Source organism: Protopterus annectens, chromosome 11.part0 (genome assembly GCF_019279795.1).
Source record: "Protopterus annectens isolate FY-2018-M chromosome 11.part0, PAN1.0, whole genome shotgun sequence".
NCBI lineage: Eukaryota > Metazoa > Chordata > Ceratodontiformes > Protopteridae > Protopterus > Protopterus annectens.
The window spans coordinates 917,236,757-917,259,744 of record NC_056745.1 but is presented as its reverse complement, the minus strand read 5'-3'; the positions used below and the strand labels follow the sequence as shown (position 1 = coordinate 917,259,744).

The window sequence follows — 22,988 nt, the reverse complement described above, 5'->3', positions numbered from 1 at the left end:
TGTCCTCTATAACTTGCTCAAGTACTTTAAAACTAATTTTTTTAAAGTTACTGCATGAGACTGAATGTCTAAAAAATGCATTATTCCCATCCATAGATTTTAAAGCATACACATTTTCCCTAATTCTCTTAAAAAGGCTTGTGGTGGTGATCCCCACATAAAAACTTGGACACTTAGAACACAGGCAATATAAACTACTCCAACTGTGTTACAACAAAACCTTCCAGGAGCCTTTATGGCATGTGGAATATGATGTAAAAATATATACGGCCCTTCATGAATAAATGGACAAACCTGGGGCCTTTCCCTAGGAATGGTTTTAGGGGAAGGCCCCAGGTTTGTTTACAAGAAAGAGAAATGTTTTTAATTCATGTTACAGCATAACAATGACAATAAAATTATACCTCCAGTTATTAACAAACCGTTACTTACAAATGTTATGGGTGTAACGTTTGTAGATTTATTCATGAAGGGCCATATATATTTTTACAGCATATTCCACATACCACAAAGGCTCCTGGAAAGCTTTGTTGTAACAACGTTGGGGTAGTTTATATTGCCCTGTGTTCTGGGTGTCCAAGGTTTTATGTGGGGATGACCACTAGGAGCCTTTTTAAGAGAATTAGGGAACACTTATATGCTTTAAAATCTATAGATGGAAACAATGCACATTTTAGACATTCAGTCTCATGCAGCAACTTTAAGAAATTTACTTTTGCAGTACTTGAGCAAGTTTTAGAGGACAGAAGGTGGGGGGACTATAAAAATCAAGTGGAGAAAAAAGAGGTAGAATAGTAATTAAAACTAAGGGCTGATGCCCCCCCAGTTTAAACGAGATGGTTAACATCAAGTGTTTTTTAAAGGAATGATAAGTTAAAGACACTTTAAGAATGAATTGATTTTAATGGAGGTTGTTAAATTTAATTGATTGATGAATTTTATTGATCGATATGTGTATATAATGTTTGTGTGATTTTTAGTTTTTTTATATTTCTGAAGAAGTTTTTACGAAAGCAGCAATTAAAAGTTCATTATGCTAAGGTGGAAGCCATGTACCCGAAAGCCCCTAGAAACTCCCTGGCCATAACTAAGACTTGAGGAAGAAGGGAGTGAAAAAAGGCAATTAGATTCAAAGCCTTGGAAGGTGGCAGAGATGCCAGCATAGAAATGGTATGCAGTCTGCACCCAATAAAAACATGATCCTAAGAAGGAGTCAGGAAGGATGTCTGGAAATTTATTGTAAACTCTAGAGTCTGCAAGTGGCAGACAGCATAGTGGAGGTGCTGAAGCAGGGTTTCTGGAGAGGAAGCCTGAATGAGCAGGCCATCCAGATAAGGAAAAATTTGTATTCCCTCATTCTGCAAAAAGCAATCACAGGAGTGATGCATTTGGTGAGGACCCTTGGGGCAGAAGAGAAGCTAAAGGGCAAAGCAGAGAACTGAAAATGGATGGAAGAAACAGAGAAATTAAAATATTTCCTGAAACTGGGATGAATACGGATATTCAGATAAACATTCTTGAGAACCAGAGATAGCTAGGAAAGCCTGAAGTACAAGAAGAGAAAACAGGGTCTGAAGGGACAGCATTAGAAAGGAAAGAACCTTCAAAAAGGTGCTGAGCTGAGAAAGATCCAGAATGGGTCTGCAGGGGCCTTCTTTCCTGGGATCCAGAAACATTTTGGAATAAAACTCCTTCCCCCACTGAGGAGCAGAAACTGCTTGGATGATACCTTGAGGCAAAAGGCCCAAAAAGGAGGAAGGGATTGCCACACCATGTAATACCCCTGATGAATAATGTTGAGAACCCAAAAATCCTGAGTGATCCTTAACCAATTGTGAAGAAAGAGGGAAAGATGAAGAGATAAAGGAACTTGACTTAGGAAGGAGGAAAGAAGATAGTCTGGAAAAGGTGGTTTATGAGACGTAGGAGTCTAAGTAGACTTAGCAGGAGGAGCCCTTCTAGAACCCCTTTACCTTTTGGAGGAGGGCGAGACCATCAAAGTACAAAGGCAGGCTTGGAAGGATAATTCCGCTGAAATTTGGGAACAAGAGAAACGAAAATATGTTTAAATTCCTGCAAGGCCTTACCTTTCTTCTACAGAGATGTGAAAAGCTCAGCAGCTGCAGAACCAAATAGATTGTTATTGTCAAGAGGAGCATCCATCAATTTAGCCTTAATATCATCAGGTGAAGGATGGAGGTGAAGCAAAGTATAATGTCTTAACACAGAATCAAAAGTAGCAGCTCTAGAAGAAGCATCAGCAGCATCATAACTACATTTAATGGTATAACATGCCACTTGAGAAAAGGAGTCCAACAAAGAGAGGGCCAAAGCCTTCCCCTCAGAATCAGGAAGGTCAGAAATAACCTGAAAAGCCTGAGAGAGAAGAGCTAAAACATACCTGGTCATACAGGTCTGGTAGCTAATAGTCCAAAAGGCCAAGGTAGCAGCACTTTATACCTTTTGCTGAACCTTTCCATGGCCCTACTATCCTTGTCAGAAGGTAGTAGCTTAGTGGAAAGCAACAGTCTGGAAGGTTTGACAGAAGAAACAGACAACAGAGGGGTCAGCAGGATGACACTTGTAAAGAAACTGACAATCGTTAGACACCTTATAAAAACCTATCCGCTTTTTTGGAGTTGGGGGTTGAGAATCAGGAGCCTAAGAAGGTGCTGAAAAAGTTTCCAACACAGCAGCAAGGACAAGAGGGAAAGCAGAAGGCTTAGGATACTCCACCTGTAGGAGTTCATAATACCTCTTCCGAACATCAGAAGCCTGTGTACAGTCCCATTTAAAAAAATCCATTCTACGAGATATAGTATCCCCAAAGGAAAGTTCTTCAAAGCGAGAATCTGGACTAATGGACTCCTCCTCCTCAGAACCATACTGTAATGGCGAAGAAATTTGAGACCAATAAGCCAAAGATTATTCTCCAGAGTCCAGGTCCTCATTAGAACAGTCCTGCTCCATAGGCCTCTTAAGAGGAGTAGAAGATCAAGGGGGGGGCAGGAAGAGAAACTCACTGGGGGGGGGGGGGGGCTTCAAAGCTGTGAGTGCATTAAACAACTCCTGTGTAAAATCTTGCCATTTATGATGAGGATCCTCAGCAGCAGGGATAATATGTTTTGTTCTCTGCTTCTTTTTCAAAGGAACATCAGCCCTAAAGATCTTGGGAGATTTGGACCCTTGCTGACACTCAATGTAGTGGGAATCTCCTCCTTAACAAGAATCTGAGAAGCACCCCTCGGGTCCCTCAGATATAATCAGCGGCGGTTCCCTCTCAGCACCAGTAACTGACATCTGCATAGCCTCCGAGGATGTGCAGGAAGTGGGATCTATGCTGGCTTCCAAAGTATTCATGACAGGGGAATCCAATGTAAGAATCAGATGATCCTTCGGGCTTTCACTAACCTTGATAGAGACGTCTGGAGGAGGCAGTACAGTAGCTGAATCTGACCTAACTTTTTGGTCATCTTCTTGGCAGACGGCTGACCCTCGGGCCAGAATAATTCTGCCACTGCACCTACGCCAACAGCTTAAGACATTGGCTCTCAAGGTAGATAGACAAGGAGGAGAGACAACTATGAAGCATCTTAAGCACAAATGCTTGACAAACTGGACACAATGTATGATCGTGAGAAGCACCCAAGCAAAACAAACAACACTCATGGCAGTACTTATGAGGAATATGTCTTCCACACTGACATTTTCCCTTTCTGGATGACATGTAACCTCACAATGACATGTAACCTCACAACAAAAGCAAAGAAAACAAAAATAAAAAGAAAAATTCCAACAGGGCACCTATCTGAAAAGGCTTTGTAACAAGAAGACAAAGGAGCATTCAGACCGACAATCGAAGATGGCATTCGGACCGGCGGCAAAGAAGTTCTGAGGTAGGTATGCCCGTACATCACCTTAATTCCTTACGACATGAGCAGGGAATGTATGTGTGATGCACAATGTCCTTAAAATCCTAAGGCGTTGGTATGCTGGTCAGTTGTTGGACTACCCTTGGCAGGGGATCCCTTGAGTGAGGAATACTGCAACAGTGATATGGGAGGACAGCCTGGAGTAAACTGATCTGGCTTTGAAATAATCAAAAATGATACATTTGTTATGTGCCTTTGAAAGCTGTTATGATCAGGTTCCATGCTGACACACATACACACACCAGCCACCAGTGTATGGCATCAGAAAAATTTTGACATTTAAAATCTGTAATCTAGTTCATAAATAACTGTGGCTGACTGAAGTGTCTAACTGTTTTTAAAGCTGCTGGCTGACCATACACTTTGCTTAAGGTTGTTTTTGAGTCAGCATTAAACTTTTCAAAGCTGATGGACTTTTTTTTTCTCTGAAACAAGTAGTAAATCTGCAAAGCAAAAGTGCCATTCACTACAAAGAATTATGCTCAGTTTTCTCTAATCATAACTAACTTGTTACATGTTTACAAAATGGATGCCAAGATTAATCTCTCAAACTGTTTCATATGCTTACAGGGATTAGGCTAATGACCCAGGGCTCTTTTTAAGCCTAGCCATGCTTCTCAAATGTTTCCGACAAGTTTTGATACCTAGGGTTATTTTAAAGGATAAGTGCAGGCTTGGGGGGGGGGGTCAAGCATTTATAGGTTGTTCAAGGTAAGTTTCCTGACACCCATTTCTTGAAAATACAACAAGGTGATTATGATCAGTGACTCAACAACAAGTCTCTATTATGTACCCCTGTGATGTAAGAGCTAACTATAAACAGGCATGTTATATATAGGTTCATATATTAGAAACTTGTTATTATCAAGACTGGTGTTGCCACACAGACAATGGCAACCGAAGAACTGCATCAGAAAATCCTTCTGACAATAATAAAAGCTGTCATACATTTCACACTGCTGCTCAAACTAAAGTGTGTCAGAATAAACTGCATAACAGCTTTTAAAGATGTTGTTTGATTATATGTCTAATTTGGTTCCAGCTGCTGCATGCACGGCAGAAAGCCTTTAAAGGTGTGAAGATAATTAATAACCCTACATTTGTTTGACTTGCAATAAACTGGGACAGCTAAAAATCCTCATTCAATAAAAAGAATTATGATGAGGTCATCAACCATGACTCATTTGTTGTGTGTTCTTGAAATGGATTCCAGGACTTCCCTCAAAAGTGAAATGGAATCCATTTAAATACATAACAAACAGCGGTTATGATCAGTAATATGATCATATTCCTCTATATTTACACCTTATTCTAACTCTAAGGTTGTGTTATTCTGGAGAAAATGTGTGAACAACATAAAATTTCCCAATTCCATGGTTCCATAACCTTCAACTTAAAGCAGATAACTAGTGCAGGTAAAAATTACTGAAATCTGCACTCATTAAAATCCATTGGGTAAAACACTGTTAGGTAAATAAACAAACTTGGGTAGCCCCTGCTTATTCCTCATATTTAGGATTAGGATTGTGAGGACGATTTTCAGGCTGAGATAAGAAAGATGTGGGGAGGGGGCTACTTCAGTAAAGCAGTAATCCCACTCAGTCCAGCAATAAAAATGACTGGTAAAGGGATGGCAGCCAGCCTCTGCAAATGTCAGCTCTTTACAATAAACAAATACTATCTGTGCAACAAAAGGTTCACTTTCTTCAAATGAAGTCAATGGCTAGTTCAAGAAAGATGTGGTGCAAATTTTTACAGCACTCTGGTGACACAACCACTCTCTTCATCAAAAGTGCAATATAGATGTAGGGAATCAGCTGGAAAACTCAAGACCCAAGACAAGAAATACTCAGTAATGTGACCAAAGTCTTCCCTATTCATTAAATGCAATCATTTCATATTCTGAAGCTGCAGCTTAACTGATAAATGTTACTGATGAATGTTTGCACAAATGTGAGCAACAGTAATGCACATCGTAGAACTTCATGACATTCTTGTCTGCAGAAAATGCAAAGGTCAATTATGCTTGGAAAAAGCAAAAATGATCAAATGGCTATAACATATTTAATGAATAAGTTTGTGGTTTGTGTCAGCAAGACTGGCTATTTTGAACTCCCTGTGAAAATTCCTTGTGCTGGCAGAATAAAAAATGGCCACTACAAGTGAGAGAAAGCACTTCTGGTCTACAAGAAAGGATTTACAGCAGAAGACATTTTATATCTATTACCGTTCGATTCTCGGCTTGGCTTGGGAGTGCCTTCTGTGTGGAGTCTGCATGTCCTCCCTGCGGTTGGGTAGCATTCGAAAGACATGCATGCGTAAATGGGCATGCCTTCGTTGAAGGTTGGGCATTGAGCTGGCACCAAAAATCTACTGCCAATCATTAGCGGACTGGAGTTCCACTGTGGCAACCCCTTACCGGGAAAAGCCGAAAGACAAAACAAACACTGAAGAGATTCTAAACTTTTTTATTTTTATCATTTTAATGATCAGGTCTTTAAAATTATTCCGCATTTTGACACTGTCTTTGAAGAGTATATCTACAGAACAAATAGAATACGATATGTTGTTTTATTGTCCAAGGGATTCTCATTATAAATTACATCAATGTTTTTGGCGGGAACATACTTTGATATTCTGTAACTCTGCATCTGTATCTTATATGAAGTGCCTACTATAAGCACCAAACATTAAAAAAAGAATGTTGAATTTACCAGCATTTGAATTGATATGTAAAATGGTGATCAAATTAGAGTGCTCAAAATGTCTTCACAGTTCAGTAACAAGCACATACACATACACACACACACACACACACACACACACACACACACACACACACACACACACACACACACACAGGTATGCAACCTCTAACAGCAAATCTGGCTCCAAAATGTAGAGGTTTTTGCCCTAACTACACTTCAGATGACTACAGTTACCAGAAGATTATTATATGCTGAAGCAGGGGTTAGGATGGAAGTAAGCACCTGACACTGGTTTAGCTACTGCAGGGGGCTAGCTGTTGCAGGTCTTACTGCCACGGCTCCATCTGGGGCAGTCATGCCATTTAATGCAACTTGTGAGGTTGGGCAACTAAATGTCAAGGGAAAAGCTGTTTTTTTCTTTTTCTCACTTTTCCTTATTCTCCACCTTTAGTTAGTATATTTAGAAACTGGGGTTATGGGGGAACAGCCCTCGTGTTGAGAGGATGTGGGGGGGGGGGCTAACCGTCCACCCTGCAAAAAAACTTTTTGCAGTTTCTGTGCAATTTTTCATGCTACAATATTTCCTATTTTCCGTGCTGTAGATAGTCTGTATGCTGATCAATAGACACTCTGTTTTATTATAAACCCTCAGCATAGCTGGCAAAAAGGAGTTAGTGCTACAAAAAATAGGTTCATAGGTTAGTACTAGGCTAACTGCCTTTGTGAGTCATTTTAAGCCTAGCCAATTATCCCCTGTGAGATTCAAACCCTGTACCTTGTGTTTGTAAGGCAAACACCTTAACCGTTATGCCACCCTCGCAACCCTTACAGGATAATGGTCATAATCCTCAGTTCTCATCTCCTTCTTCCAACATGTTTGAATACCAGGGGAAGGGAGGACCTAATATAGAGGGGATGAAGCTTGACAGTTAAGGAGACAGATCTGACACTGGAATATAGTAGTCTGAGTGGTTTACCATTAAATGGTATGTATGGAAAGTAATTTATGGTGGAGCTTCTACTTTTTTCTGATTAATAGCTGTAGGTTTATATACATACATTTACTATTTAGAAAAAAGTGGCAAACAAGCAGCAAATATTTTACCTCAAGAAAGCCCTTCTGTTCAGGCACAATGTGGTTGAGAGGAATATAAATGTCATTAGTTTCTTGGCACACCAACATGGCATGGCGTTGACTAAAAGTTCCCCGTCCAACATCCTGCCCACTCATTCGAACATTAAATCCTTAAGAAAAATAAGAAAATTGTTTTAGTAACCATAAAAGTGCTAGTGTCCAACAACAAGTTATAACAATATAAATAACATGGATAAAAGAAATAGTACAGCCACAAATCCTAATATACTGAATTCATCATCAGTAAATACTCTCTTACTATATTTTTACTTTTTACAAAGAAAAGTTCCCTTATATGGGGTAGGCATACATGACACATCAAGGAGGGAATGAAAAGAGCATAATGTCACAAAAATATTTCCAACCAATTTGCAAAGAGTTGTCATCAATTATGCAAAATATCTGTTTAATTATTAGCATCTATTCTTCAGATGTTGAAGGCTCACTTGCTGAATGAAGGAAGCAGTGTCAGGAAGTGAACTTACCATAAATGTAGATGTTCGAGTGTATTCACTGATGCAGTCATCACATTTGGGTAATCTGCTGGCAGGTTGCCCTCAGTCGGCCTGATTAAATAAGTCTTGGGTCCTGCGTCGGATACTGTCCCTTCTTCCATGACGTCAGGTCGTCAGGGGTATAAAACATAAGACTGTATACAACTGTACTATGTCGTTCCATATCAGTGATATAGCATTTTTATATAAGGGTGAGTACAAGAGCTCAAGAGGTAGCCTGGGAGGAGGAAGGCACAGAAGAGCTCTCTACAAACCCATGCAGGATAGCCCTGGCAAAGCCTGCCCTGGTCCTGGAAATAACATCCAACTTATTATGCATAGTGAAAGCATGAACAGAGGACCAATTAGCAGCCTCAAGGATGGCACTGCTATTCAGACCACTGAAAAAAGCAGCATAGGAGTTAAGAGAAAAAGAAGTTATGTACTTACCATAACGTTCCATGTTGGTAGTCCATCTCACCCTTCATTTTTACATTTGGGTTCGGAGCCGATCCTCCACTCCGACTCGGACAATTTTCAAGCTCAAAGACTTCTGGCTGGCTCGTGGCTAAGCAGGTATCCCATGGTGCACCAGTGCAATCCCCAGATCTTGTTTGCTGCTCACTAGAAACAGTAAAAAAAAAAACCCTTACCAACAAACCAATACTAAAGGGTCACCAACCAAGAGAATTAAATTATTACCTTCAGATCTTCCAGGATGGGGGCAGGAGGGCGGGTTGGTAAAAATGAAGGGTGAGATGGACTACAACATGGAACGTTATGGTGAGTACATAACTTCTTTATGTTAGGTAGTCCAATTTCACCTTCATTTTTACATATGGGACAGCATTCCTAGCGCCTTATTCTTGGGTGGCTCATTGGAAAATACTCCTGAGCACCGTGGAGTCAAAGGATGCTCTACCCCTGGAAGCCAAATCCAACTTATAAGGAGTAATAAAGGTGTGAGGCGTAGCCCACGTAGCTACTGCACAGATATGATCAAGTGGTACCCTGCCTTGAAAGGCTGCAGATGTAGACAGACACCTGGTAAAGTGAGCCTTGATCCTGTGGGGTAAAGGTCTGCCCTCCGAACTATAGATGAAGGCTATGCAACTAGAAATCCAATTAGACAATGTCACCTTAGAAACTGGTAAGCCCAATTTTGAGTCGGAAAAAGAAATGAATAACTAGTCTGACTTACAAAATTCTTTGGTCTGTTGCAAATAAAAACATAGCTGTCTATGAATGTCCAGCTGGTGGAAATGATATTCAGCTGCATTGCAATGACTGGGAAAGAAAACTGGAAGCTCAATGGACTGATTTAAGGTGGCAGTAGAACAAACTTTGGGAACAAACGAAGGATTGGTACATAAAGAAACCCTGTCTTTATGAAAGATTAAATAAGGTGGCTTAATAGATAGGGCTTGTAGCTCAGATACACGTCTGGCTGATGTAATAGCTACTAAAAACACATTCTTTCAAGACAAATATTTTAAAGAAGATGAATGAGACGGTTCAAAGGGAGGGGATGTCAGTTTGGACAACACAAAATTTAAGTCCCAAGAAGCCACAGGTTCTTAAAATTTTATTTTATTTTATTTTTATTTATTTAACATTTGTTGACCGGGAATGTCCAACTAGGTTCCACAGAGCCTGTTTTCAGCGGAGGCCCGGGGAGAAATGGTGGTCTCAGTAAAGTGGTTCCTCTCAAGAAAGTCTTGCATAGCTTATGAGACATAAGGTTGACATTTGGTGACCCTAAATAAAAATGAGAGATTGCCACCAATTGTACTTTGATGATGGCCGCGGCAGATCCCTACTGAAAAAGGTCCAAAAGGAATTCCAGAATGACAGGAATGGGAGCGGTGTAAGGATCCACGTTCATTTTCTGTGCCCAAATTGAAAACCTTTTCCATTTACTGTCATACAGCCTTCTGGTTGAGGTTTTATGCGAGGATAAGAGAATATGGGACACTGATGAAGAAACATCATGAAGCCCATCTAGAGAAGGAATTGGAGCAGCCAAGCTGTTAATTTGAGGGTGTTCTAGCGAACCCGACATGTGGGTCAATTGATCTGCAACTGGGTCCAGAATCCAAGGATTGTCCAGGAGAAGAGGTTCGAGGAAGGGGAACCAGACCTGACGAGGCCAGTAATAACACGAGGAGCAATGAGGATCAACTTGCTTCCCAGCCGATTGGCTTCCTGAATCACTTTGGGTATAAGAGGGAATGGAGGAAAGGCATATAGAAATCCCATGGGCCAATCGTGGACCAGAGCATCTCTGGGTGTTTCCCCCAGAGGGAGAATTTGGGAAAAATAACTGCTGCACTTGGCAGTGACTGGGCTGGCAAAAAGGTCACAGCAAGGCTGTCCCCATTTCCGGAAAATCTGTTAAACTATTTCCCGTTTCAGAGACCACTAGTGAGGCAGTAAGATTTCCCGGCTTAGCTTGTCGGCTATCACGTTGGTTGTCCCCGGAATATGCATTGCCACCAGAAAGCGCTGGGAAGAAATCGCCCATTCCGAAACTCGCATGGCCTCGCGACAGAGTGGGTAAGATCTGGTACTGCCCTGTTTGTTGATATACCACACAACCGACATGTTGTCTGATTGTATTGCAATCATCCCTGGAGGATGAAGGTCCTGAAGTACTTGCAATGCCAGAAGCACCACCTTCATCTCCAGAACACTGATATGCAGATGAGCCTTGTTTTCTTGCCATGCGCCGTGGACAGTCCTGCCAAGATAATGCCCCCCCCCACCCGACCTGGGAGGCATCCGTGGTCACAGTGGCAACGGGTTGGGCAGGCACAAAGGGAGCTCCCGTGAACAAGTTATTGGGGGCTATCCGCCAATGAAGGTCCTTTTTGCATGATTATGTCAGCAGGATAGGGTGACTCAGCGGTAGATATTGGAATGACCACTGGGAAAACAGGAGCCATTGGAGAATTCTCATGTGCAACCTGGCTAAAGGTATTAACAGAATGGTTGAGGCCATCGTTCCGAGAAGTTGAAGAATCCATTTTGCTTTGACCTTCCGAAGCGGAAGAAAACGCTGATTGATGGTCATGAAGATGTTAAGACTGCTCCAGTTAAACAGAAGCAGATTTGTCTTTACCCTGAACTGATTATACGTCATAAAATGGGTTCCTATTACGTTATCGAATTTCAACAAGTTCGAACCCTATATGGTCGAAACCATATAGTCGAACTTGCTGAAGTTCGAATACAGAAAAAATAAATAAATAAAAGATGCAACAGTAAACTAACTGTTACAAGCAGGGGGGGGCAAGACCCCCCACACCCCCCACTCTTTAATTATACCAACTCAGAGACCGCACTATAGTGTGGAAAGGGAATATTTCCCTTTACTGCACTGTAGTGCGATCTTGGAGTTGGTATATTTAAAGAATGGGGGGTGTGGGGGGTGCAGGGGGGCTTGCCCCCCTGCTTGCAACAGTTAGTTTACTGTTGCATCTTTAATTTTTTTTTTTGCCATGTTCCAAGTTTTAAAACTTTGACCAGACAAGTTTGATATTGTCGTGTTCAAAGTTTCAAAACTTTGATCATGTAATAGGAACCCGTCATAAAATGATACAAAGACTGATACTGAAACAAGTAAAAGAGTACAACTTAGACAAACACAGGACTGACTCTTCCAATTTAGATTTGCTAGATTTAGAGAAACCAATAATCAAAACATCAGATTAAGGAAAAGAATGACAGAAGTATGTAGGCATGAGTTCATGTGATCCCGATACTGAAATAACAAAAAGAAGAGATTCCTAACTCAGACCAGAAGTCTGACATTTTCTGAAGCATTCGAGAGGAAGTATTAATACTGAGTGGGCTCAATGTTGAAACCAGGCTGTAAGACAAATTTGTAAAGTTGATAAAGACTAAATTACAATATCTACTTTGCCAGGGTTGAAATGTGGGAATGTCAACAATTTAGTGCAAAACTGACTACAGTTCAGTATATTTTGTTTCATAATTCATGCTGCCATTAATGATCTAAAATCCACTCCACTAAATCACATGAAAAAATTAATACTGGACATTGTTGAACAACTGGAGACTAGTAATCCTGAATTTGGATTAATTGAAATTATTCCATCTCAGTCTTTGTCAGATTGCATGTTTACTAAAGTGCACATATTTAACGTCTAATTAGGGCAACTTTTTACTGTTTATCCATTAAAGTTATTACAACACTGGGAGGATTGCGTTTATGATTGAGAATGTTTCCTAGGATAAGTTACATCTTAACAGATATGGTACTTCTTATGTTTCCAGCATAATAACAGATTATTTAAAGCATTTTAGGGGGTAAAATCAATAGGAAGTCAGTTAAGTCAAACAGCAGATATATATTCTTTTTTGAGGTGTTATTTTTGCAATGCATGCAATCTAGGTAATGAATTTAATGAACTTTCTGGTCTGGTTCAAAAAGATAACTACAAAATAACTGCAATAGTTGAATCATGGATTCATCTTACTATCAAATAAAGGGTTATATTAAATATTAATGAAGCTGATATAGGAGGTGGGAGTCAGTACATGGATCCACATTTCTGTTAGATCTTTTCTGGTTAAATATATACCTAAATTGGAATACATAATTGTAAAAGGTCAAGGATAAAAAGGGTAATAATGATTTTAATATTATTCTGTTATTGTATCTCAAATATGGATTATAATAATCATTCATAATATTTGAATACCTTTGAAAGAATTCTGAAACATAAAAATATTACACTGTTCGGAGATTTCAATTACTCAAGAATAATTCTGAGAACACACTTTGAACAAAAAATCATGAGTATAATATTGATAAATGGTATGACATAACTTGTTACTGAGAACAGGTGAGGTGAATATATGCTTGACAATATAATCACAAGCAATCCAGACTTAATTAAAAATGTTAAGACAGTGAAACCACTTGGACTTTCAAATTTTAATTCAATTATATTTGACTTTGAGTTTACTGTTAATTTTCAGATAAGTTCTCACAAACTAAATTTGATCTGATTGATTATAATAAACTGATCCATACAATTCAAGATAGGGATTGGAATAAGCTGCTTAAGTCACAACATGTACCCTATGTATATGGAATACTTGCAAAGTTATTATAATCTTGTGTAAAAGCAACACTATCTACTTATACTGGAAAGGAAGGGTTACCTGTTATGGTGGAACAGGGAATCAAGTAGAATTCTCAGAAAGAAAATACAGTTTAGTTTGTATAAAATATACTCCACAATTAAGAATAAAATAATTTTAATCCAACATGTAGGGATTTAAAATTCAGAATTAGAGATATAAGAAATAAACAGATTTTTGTATCAAAGTATGTCTATAACATTGATGTATAATTAATCCCTATTATATTAATTAACACCAAGGTCATATTTTCCCTGTATTATACAGTTTCACAGACTTTTTAATTCAAGGATATGTACCAGATCAATGGAAAATTTCCAACATAAGTCCAATTTTAAAAAAGGAAAATAGCTATTATTGAAAATTACAGGCCAATAAGTTTAACTTCAATACTGGCAAAGTGCTTTGAGAGATGTTTAATAGAATTATTTAACAAAACTGGTACACATCTTTATACTATTGCTATAGAACAGCATGGCTTCATTAAGGATAGATCCACATTAACAAACTTAATTAGTTAATATGAACATATAGTTGAAGCCACATAGGTTCATAGGTTCATACTAGGCTATCTGCCCTAGGGCATTTATAAGCCTAGCCAGAGTGTGTTTGGCTTTCGCCACCCATTTTAAATTAATTTTGCTATGCCCTTTTTTGAGGTTAGTATACTGTGCCTCTGTCTAACACTGACACACAAGTGATACCCAGGGTAAACCTACGATCTCCCATCCACTCATCAAGATTCCTCTTGAAGAGAGTCAATGAGGGACTCTGCCTAACCTGGACTGGGATTTTATTCCAGAGTGAAGGGAGCCTCTGGGTTATGAATCTGTCCCTCCAGCATGTCCTATTTATTTCAGTGCTGAGGTTCAAGTCTCTCGAGCGCATAGCTCGATGGGATTTGGATTTTCTGAGGTGCAGCATCTCCATTAATTCTGGGTTGGACATGGCTTTATACGTCAGGCAGAGATCGCCTCTGAGCAGGCGGTATGCCACTGAGTAGAGCTGGAGTTTCTTTAACCGGGCAGCATATGGCATCTGTTTGAGCCCTTTGATCCTCTTGGTGAGGTACTTTTGGGGTCTTTCCAGTTGCTGCAGGTGTCTGGTAAGGTACATCCCAAAAGGGGCATTGTACTCAATTATGGACCTGATGAGGGATGAGTAAAGAGGCACGATGACCTCGCCTGATCTAGATGTGAATCCCTTCATGATTAGGTGGGCTATATAAAATGTTTTTCTAACCACTTTGGCCACGTGGTTGTCAAATGAGAGATTGCTATCAACTTGGGTCCCCAGGTCCCTAATTACTTCTTCTGTACTTAATGGATTACCACCTATGTGGTAATTTGTGGGCACTTTGTTTTTGCCAAAGGGGATGACTATACACTTTTTGGTGTTTAGCTTGAGGCCATGGCTCTGGCACCAGTTGTCTGTTTCTATGAGGCCCTTTTGGAGGATGCTTGTGTTGGCTGAAGAGTCGATTATGGTGCCCAGTTTGCAGTCATCTGCGAACTTGGTCAGCCACAGTCCTTCCGTGTTGGCCTGTACCTCAGAGAAATATATACCGAACAAGAGAGGTCTCAGGACTGAGCCTTGTGGGACGCCACTTGTAACTTGTTTGGAGTCTGACATGGCTCCAGCAATTCTAATTATGTGGGTTCTGTCCTTGAGCCAGTTTGCAACCCATCTAGTGACATAGGTGTTTATATTTAACTTGGTGAGCTTATCTATAATGCCCGAGTGGAGTATTGTATCAAAAGCTTTTGCGAGGTCCAGGTAGGCTGTGTGGACCACCTTCCCCTCGTCAATGGCCTTGGTGACTGTTTCAAAGAAATCAACCAGGTTTAAGAGGCAGGATCTGCCCTTAACAAAGCCGAACTGGGTAGGATCCAGTGTCTGTAGGTCCCCAATATCTTTATTTATGAGGTCCATAATGATCCTTTCCATAGCTTTGCAGACCAAGCTAGTCAGGCTTATGGGGCGATAGTTTCCAGGATCCATTGAGGCACCACCTTTGTGGAGCGGGACCACTGTTGCTGTACGCCACTCTTTGGGTACATATTCTGTAGTAAGGCTGAGATTGAACAGTAGTTTTATGTTTGGGTTTAGCTCTTCTTGGAGTTCATGTAGGGCAGCCGGGACACCGTCTGGTCCCATTGATGCTGTGTTTTTTGCTTTGGAGAGAGCAGCTCTTACCTGAGCATCTGAGATGTCAGGGGGGCAGCACTCTGCTGGGACAGATATTTGCCCTTTTGGTGGGGGGGGGGGAGAAGTTTGCGCTGAACCTGTCAGCTAGGATGCTGGCAATATCTGTGGGTTCGATGTATTGTTTGTCATTTTGGACTAATTCTGAGCATATCTGGGAATTCCCGCCCAGGTTCCTAACATAACTAAAGAAAGCCTTGTGATTATCCTTAGTGTCCTGTGCAATTTTTCTCTCGAAGGTGGCCTTAGACGATTTTATGAGTGCCCGTATTTTATTGCTAATACTGATCAGAGATGCCTTCCCTTTTTGGGATTTTGCTCTATCATGTAGTAGCTTCCTCCTTATATTGTATAGTTTGTTTATGGCTGGGGTCCACCAGACAGGATGTCTGCCTTTGGAGGATTGGGTCTTGGTTTTATTTGGGATTGCATGATCCATGCATTCCTGAAGGTGTTCATAGAATGTGTTTATAAAGGATTCTGTGGTCTGGGCCGTATTTTCCACAGGGTCTGGGGCTTTGAAGGATTCCACCTCGGTTTTGAGGAGTGTGAAATTTGCTTTAGAGAAGTTTTTCACTGTGGTTTTCTGGGCAGGGGGTGGGGTCGGGATGTGAATATCCACTGAGATTAGTTTATGGTCTGATCTTACCAGTGAGGGATACACTTCTGGTCTGGAGCATACAGTCCCCATGTTGGTGATGATCAGGTCGAGTATGTTTTCCCCTCTTGTGGGAGTGGTAACAAGTTGTTCCATAACATTTGAGATTATAAATTCTAGGAACCTTTGGGCTAGGGTGTTGGAGCTAGAGTAATGCTCCCAGTCTAAGTTTGGGTAGTTGAAGTCGCCCAATATAATGGTGATTGGAGAGACCTTCATATTTTCCAGTGTTCTCAGGAAGGCCGAGTGGGGTTACTGGGTTTGGGAGGGTGGTCTGTAGCAGGCTATAAACTGGAAGGCAGTTTTACCCACTGTTAGTTGCACATGGATAGTCTGTGATGCTTCGTGCTGTGCCACCAACCTGGAGGTGTGGGTATATTTGACGAATATTAATACTCCCCCTCCTTTTGTGGTTCGGTCCAAGTTTTGGGGCCGAAAAGCATGGTATGAGGTATAACCTGGTAGTGCTGGGGTGTTCTCGGGAGCCTTGAACCAGGTTTCTGTTACTGCACAGATATCGATGTTCTCCATGCTAAGGAGAGTTTTGAGTGCATGCATCTTGAGGTTTAGACTTCTGGTGCTGAGTAGCATTACTCAGTTTCTTATCCCTTGTGATACCTATGGAGGTGGGTTTGTCTTTTGAGCCTTGCCTAAAAAAGGCACTACGGGGAAGCAAGAGCCTTTGCCAATATCCGAAAGCCCAGGGGTGACAGGTGCAAGCCGTCCCTAGCGAAGCATCGTGGCTTGTCGAGCATGTCATCCCAGGCTGACAGGCATTGGATCCCCTTTGAATGACACCAATACTTAAGCCAATTGTTGAAATTGATCATCTTGTCTTCATATTGTGGCATCATTCTTGGTGAGGGTAAGATGCTACTCAAGGTCAGGGTCATACCGGCCTGGGCTACATGCTCAGAGAGCTCCTCTATGTCTCTTTTCATGTAGTCCAGGGAGGTACGTCTCAGGTCATTCACACCAGCATGGACAATGACAGAGTCATATTTGTACTTGCCTTGGAGTGACCTGAGTGCTTGTGTTATGTGGCGGATCCTAGCGCCTGACAGGCAGCTCACCATGACCTTCTCCTTGTTCAGCCTGGTGAGCTGGACGTCAGTGTGCCTGACGATAGAGTCACCTATTACAAGTGTATCAGGTGTGTTGTTTAGCCTTAAGGGCTGTGACTGTTCGGCACACTGGCTTTGTGAACTATGTGTTGCACGTGTTTTGTTTTGGGGTAGGGTCTCTGCTGCTTAGGCAGATTTTTATTTAGAGCCTCCGAGTATGTTTTTGTGTGTTTATGTGTTTGGTTTGCTGTCGTGGTAGGTCTATGTGAGACTGCAATCGTAGTGAGTGTGGTTTCCTTCTCCTCCTGACTGGTTACATCAGTACTGAGTTGAGAGAGCTTAGCCTCCAGTTTGGCTATATGGTTGCATCTCTCACATGTGTTGGAATTTGTTGGGAGGAGGAGAGGGTTGTCTGTGTACGAGGCAGTTGTAACATTGCCTCAAGATTCCCAAATTTCCCAGCTGGACCGGAGAGGAGAGTGACAACTGACCTTTGGACATGCTAGAATAGTATTGGGAATTCCTTTATAATTGAAAAAAGGGCCAATGGGGAACAAGGTACTCAAGGGGAGTTTGTCAGGGTGTAGTGCTTTTAATTTTTTAGTGCTGACTTATATAATTGCTTTAGTGAGCAAGTGTCAGGTAACTTAAATGCAATGTGTTACAGGTAACTTAAATGCAAAAACGACAAACAGTAACTTTCTTTCAAGTGAAACAAGGAAATAAGTACAGTAAGCAATGCAGATATCACTAGGGATCCACAGAAGCGCTGAAAAGCCAGGTTTTAGGTGGAATTAGCGTTTCAGGGAAATAACAAGCAAACAAACAACAAGCACACAAACAAAGCTAGATTCAGAGCATGGATTATCTCCAGAGGTTATATTTCTGGACCTAAGGCTTTTGATAGCCCATCATTTGATGTGATTAGCAAATGTTTACAAAAAATTTAAGGTGAACATTTATATAGTAAGATGGATTATGGAGTGGCTATGAAATAGGTCACAATGTGTTAAATTTAAAGTCAATATATCTACATTTCTTCCTACATGTTCAGGTGTTCCTCAAAGTTCAGCCATCAGTCTTGCCCTTTTCAATGTGGTATTTTCAACAATTCCAAAAAATAAAGCATTTTGGATATTTAAATATGGAGATGATTGCAAAATTGCATTTACGATGGAAAATGAAAAGGATTATTATGCCTTGAATACTTATATGAATATATTAATGTTATGGGAAAAGTCAGTACGATTTAAAGTTTAATACTGAAAAAGTCATGGCAGGGCTAGCCACCTGGTGGTTTAAACCTTGGCTCTAGATGATTGTCACTGTTGAAGTAATACTCTGAGCCCATGTGCAAAAATGGAAAAAGGGGTTGTGGATGGATTGATGGATGGATTTTACTACTAGGCTAACAAGTAACCCTATCTCTTTGACTACTGCATTGCTGAGGGAAGTAGAAAACAAAAACTTAAGAATCATGAGTTCATCAAATTTATCATTTGGTAATCATACTTAGGCTGTACACTACAAAGCACTGAAGATCGGTCTTATTCTGAAACAAGGGATGAAGAATGCATTATAATAATTTTTAAATTATTTCTAAGAACTATCTTGTAATATAACAATGTTTTCTATATTAATCAAGAGCAGTTGCATGAACGTTTAGGAATACAGAGAAAATTTACCAAAGAATAGCTTCAGTCAGATATTTGGAATATAAGAGCAGATGCAAATACTTAAATATAGTAAATTCATATTACCTTATAATGTTTAACATACACATTTTGAAAAAATAAGACTAAGGCATAATGTGAATTTTCATCTACATTTATGTAGAACTAAATTAAGATATTCATTTATTATTACTAAAAAGAATATTTTGTGGAATACTATTCCAATTAATATTCATTCTTCAAAAAATTTGTCCAGTTTAAAAAAAAATCTTTGGATTATTGGATGAAGGATGAAGTGTGTATACCCCTTATTCAAAGGAATCAGTGTTCCTAGTCAGCCATTAGACCTGAACAGTATTACATCACTTATGAACTTACACACTCCTTAAGGCATGTTTAGATACCTGAGAAATGTTAGAAACAATAGAATTCAGACAGGCACTATATTCAGGTGAAGCTAATCAATAATTAATGAGTAGTTAATTCTCTCAAACTATCTGTACAAAAAAGCACAAACTTTCACAGATGGGACTGACAGTCATGTATTTTATATACCAAAGTGGAAGAATAAAATTATTTACCAAATCTGTCCAATACTTTCCCCTCCTTTCCACATTGGAAGGGTTGGAGGACACCAAGAGCTCATTCACAGCTAGCAAAGATGTGCAAATGGCAGCAGGGTCAGAACTAAGGTTTAAGAATAAATGCTTCTGAGTCTGAGAAACTTTATAAAGCCTATCTGCTGTCTTGGGGATTGAAGGTTGTGAATCAAGATTGTGACAGGCAACACTAAATACATCCTTTAAGGCTGGCACTGGGGGAAGGGATAGGCACAGAATGAGGCATGTCTAATTTCAACATATCATATCTCCTCACTTCAGGTGGAACATTCAATTGTTTCCAAAAAAAACCCCATCTCATTCACTATGGCTATTGTTGGAGAAAATGAACATTCCTCCAATGGAAGTTGTGAGGACTAAGTTTCCTCTGAATCTGAGATTTGGGCTTGTGAAACCCTGTCTCTGTCTATGTGAGAATCTTTTGACATCTTTCTCAGGAATGTTTCTGTTGACCAGATTTACAGGTACTGTATTCTGAGTAGCAGGATTAGTTAACTGTCTGTAAGAATTTCTTGGCTAAGGTAAAATCATCTTTTACTAACAATCATCATCTCTTTTGTTGAACAATGTTTAACCTTTTTTTTTCTTTACAGGTATCCCTGATGGCAGACTCAGAGAGGGTACATCTGCCCCATCATTCTAGCCACATTCAGCAGTATTCCCAGGTGCGTCTCTGTGTCCTAGAAAGATGGTTCTCCCATCCCTAGTTGAGAATCAGGAACAGCCCAAGAGGATGTGGCTGACCCCAGTTTGTGGTGACTGAAAGGACTACACCAGTGGAAGCTGGAAAGGTGAGTGGTCTGAGGAACGATTGCTGGCCTGTGCAGTCGTCACCCATCATCGGGTGAGGTGAAGACTGAGTCTGCAAGAGTGCTTTGGTTAAGTTGTTGTTTTTTTTTTTTCTTTCTTGCTAGGAACTATGGAAGTCAGACCATCAGGAGCAAGGTAAATATTCATGCTATGACTGAGGAGGATGCTTCGTATGTGGTAAGGATCACAGGAACAAGTTGTTTGGAAGGTAAGTTGTCAAATACTGTGCACAAGCAGCATACATACACACTTTTACACACACAGAATCCCCAAAACACTGTAATACATAAGCAGCAAACTAAACCACTGTCAGAAACCCCCTCCAGAGAAAATTCTGTTTCACAGAAAAGAGAGCACATAAGTTGTCACACTGTAAATACCAGCACTATGTAACCTTATTAGTTCCTGCCCAAATAAAACACTTCCCAACACTATACCTTCACATAAGATATATAAAGTTTCTACAGTGAATACATTTTATCACAAAAATAGCCCCAAACTTAGCTAAACCTAAAAAACAGTAGTCCCTGACAGGATGCTTCCAATAACAGAAATATAATGGGTTTCTTAAAGGGGCAGTCCCACTAAAAACTAAGCAAAATAAATAAATCAAATATGCTGTGTGGAAAGATTCCCCTATGGGCACATAGCCAGAAGGAAGCTGAATGCCGGTTGCTGCCCTTGTGAAGCCTCTCAGCTGCTTCTTCACTTGGTGGCAAGAAAGTACTGAAATTTCTTCAATTTGTCTGCTTATTTTCCATTCTCAGTCTGACCAATCAGCAATCAGAGTGAAGGTGTGTGTGTGGAGTAAGGAACAGAGGTTTTGGAAGCTAGTCGATTATTGTATCTTAGGAAAGACACAACCCATATAGCCTAATGACTACCACAGCACTGGGAATGATGAACATCTGCACTGTGACCTTAAATACAGAAACAAGGAGTACACTGCTGCTGAGGTCGCTGGTGAAAAATGTTACCTCCCCAGAATGAAGGGCATTGCAACCATCTGCTCTGTTCCCAAAGATACAAAATGGCCAAGTGCAGCCTTCTCAAATCAGACTACACAGCCTGCTGGTGACACAATATCACTGTCACCATGTAGTTAAATGACCTGCTGCTCTCAGACATGGAAGGTCTTCAGTACATGGCCAGTGGCACTCCACTCAGACAACTTGTAAAAATGTCTCACATGGCTCCAAGTGCATGTAAACAGAGTTTTGTAGTTCTACCCATATGCCATCATCTGCAGAAATCCAACCTGCCACTGTCTGGTGTAGGCATCACCCAGATCATGGGCAGTACTGCTTCTCAAGCTCAACACATGAATACCTACCTCATCAATATGCACATGTATGGTCTCATAGTTCTATCATTTCTCTGGTATGAAAGGGATTTAGTCCCAACACCATGACACTGGACATTGTCAAATGTCATATTTTAAAAGCATGGCCCATGAATAAGGATTAATCTTAGACTTCCCTCAACCTCCCAGGGGACATGGCTCCTGTATTCACTTCCCATGTTTTTACTCTATATCACAGTGTTGCCGTCACCTGCCATTGTGTCCCACCAACTTGTGCAAGTGACAATGACTGTGCCCTGTCCATCCCTTATGTTGTGTGACTATGTTGATATCAGATACATAGAGTGGCTAGACCATGGACTGCCTTGCACAGCCTACGTGTGAAACTGTATGCATCATTTTATAATGCTTTGTTTGTGTTAGAGCCCATGGTTGTGAACCAGATGCCGCATCATAGCCATTATGAGAAAGAGATGCTGCCCTCCTATGTAGCTGCTTAACTAACTAATGCTGTGCTACAACAATCTTACTCTCAACAATACAAAGATATGCAGAAAAGCCAACACATGCACTCTGAGAACATGACAGGTATTTCACCATCATTTCCACAAGTACACTTATTGCAAAAGTACAGTTGTGTACACTTACCATAAATGTAGATGTTCGAATGTCTTCACTGTTGCTGTCATCACATTTGGGTAGATTCCCAAAGCTGAGGAAATGGGTGGAGGCAGTCAAGGAAGCTAGGGGCTGGCTAACATGCCCTGCAAGACTGCACAGGTAAAACCTGCCTGGTTAGAAAAGACAGGCAGGTGGTAATGTTTGGTAAGCTTGTGAACAGATGTCCAGGTGGCAGCCTCCAGGAAGTCCCTGGTGGGGACTCCCCTAAGGAATGTTGAAGAGGTAGATACTGCTCTGGTGGAGTGGGTTCTGACCCTCTTGGGGAGAGGTTTGTCATGCTGTTTGCAGCAGAAATGGATGCAGTGTGCTATCCATTTGGAAATGGTTTATTTGGAGATGGCTTTGCCCTCTGCCCCTGAACTGAAGCTAACCAACGGTTGATCAGATTTTCTGAAGGGTTTAGTCCTCTCCAGATAGTATCCGAGCTGTCTCTGCACATCTAGAGAGTGCAGAATCCTTTCCCCCTTGTTCTGAGGGTTAGGAAAGAAGGTGGGCAAATGGATGGATTGGTTGAGAGTCGCACTGGTCACCAC

At 40.7% G+C, this 22,988-nt stretch overlaps 1 protein-coding gene across 1 annotated transcript in view; it reads right to left on the bottom strand.

Moving 5' to 3' along the window:
* Positions 1–22,988, bottom strand: part of DHTKD1 (dehydrogenase E1 and transketolase domain containing 1) — a 948,838-nt gene that overhangs the window by 272,461 nt on the left and 653,389 nt on the right. The window contains exon 10 of the mRNA XM_044088312.1: positions 7,746–7,885. Within this exon, the coding sequence (XP_043944247.1) occupies positions 7,746–7,885 (140 nt within the window). The remainder of the gene's footprint in view (positions 1–7,745; positions 7,886–22,988) is intronic.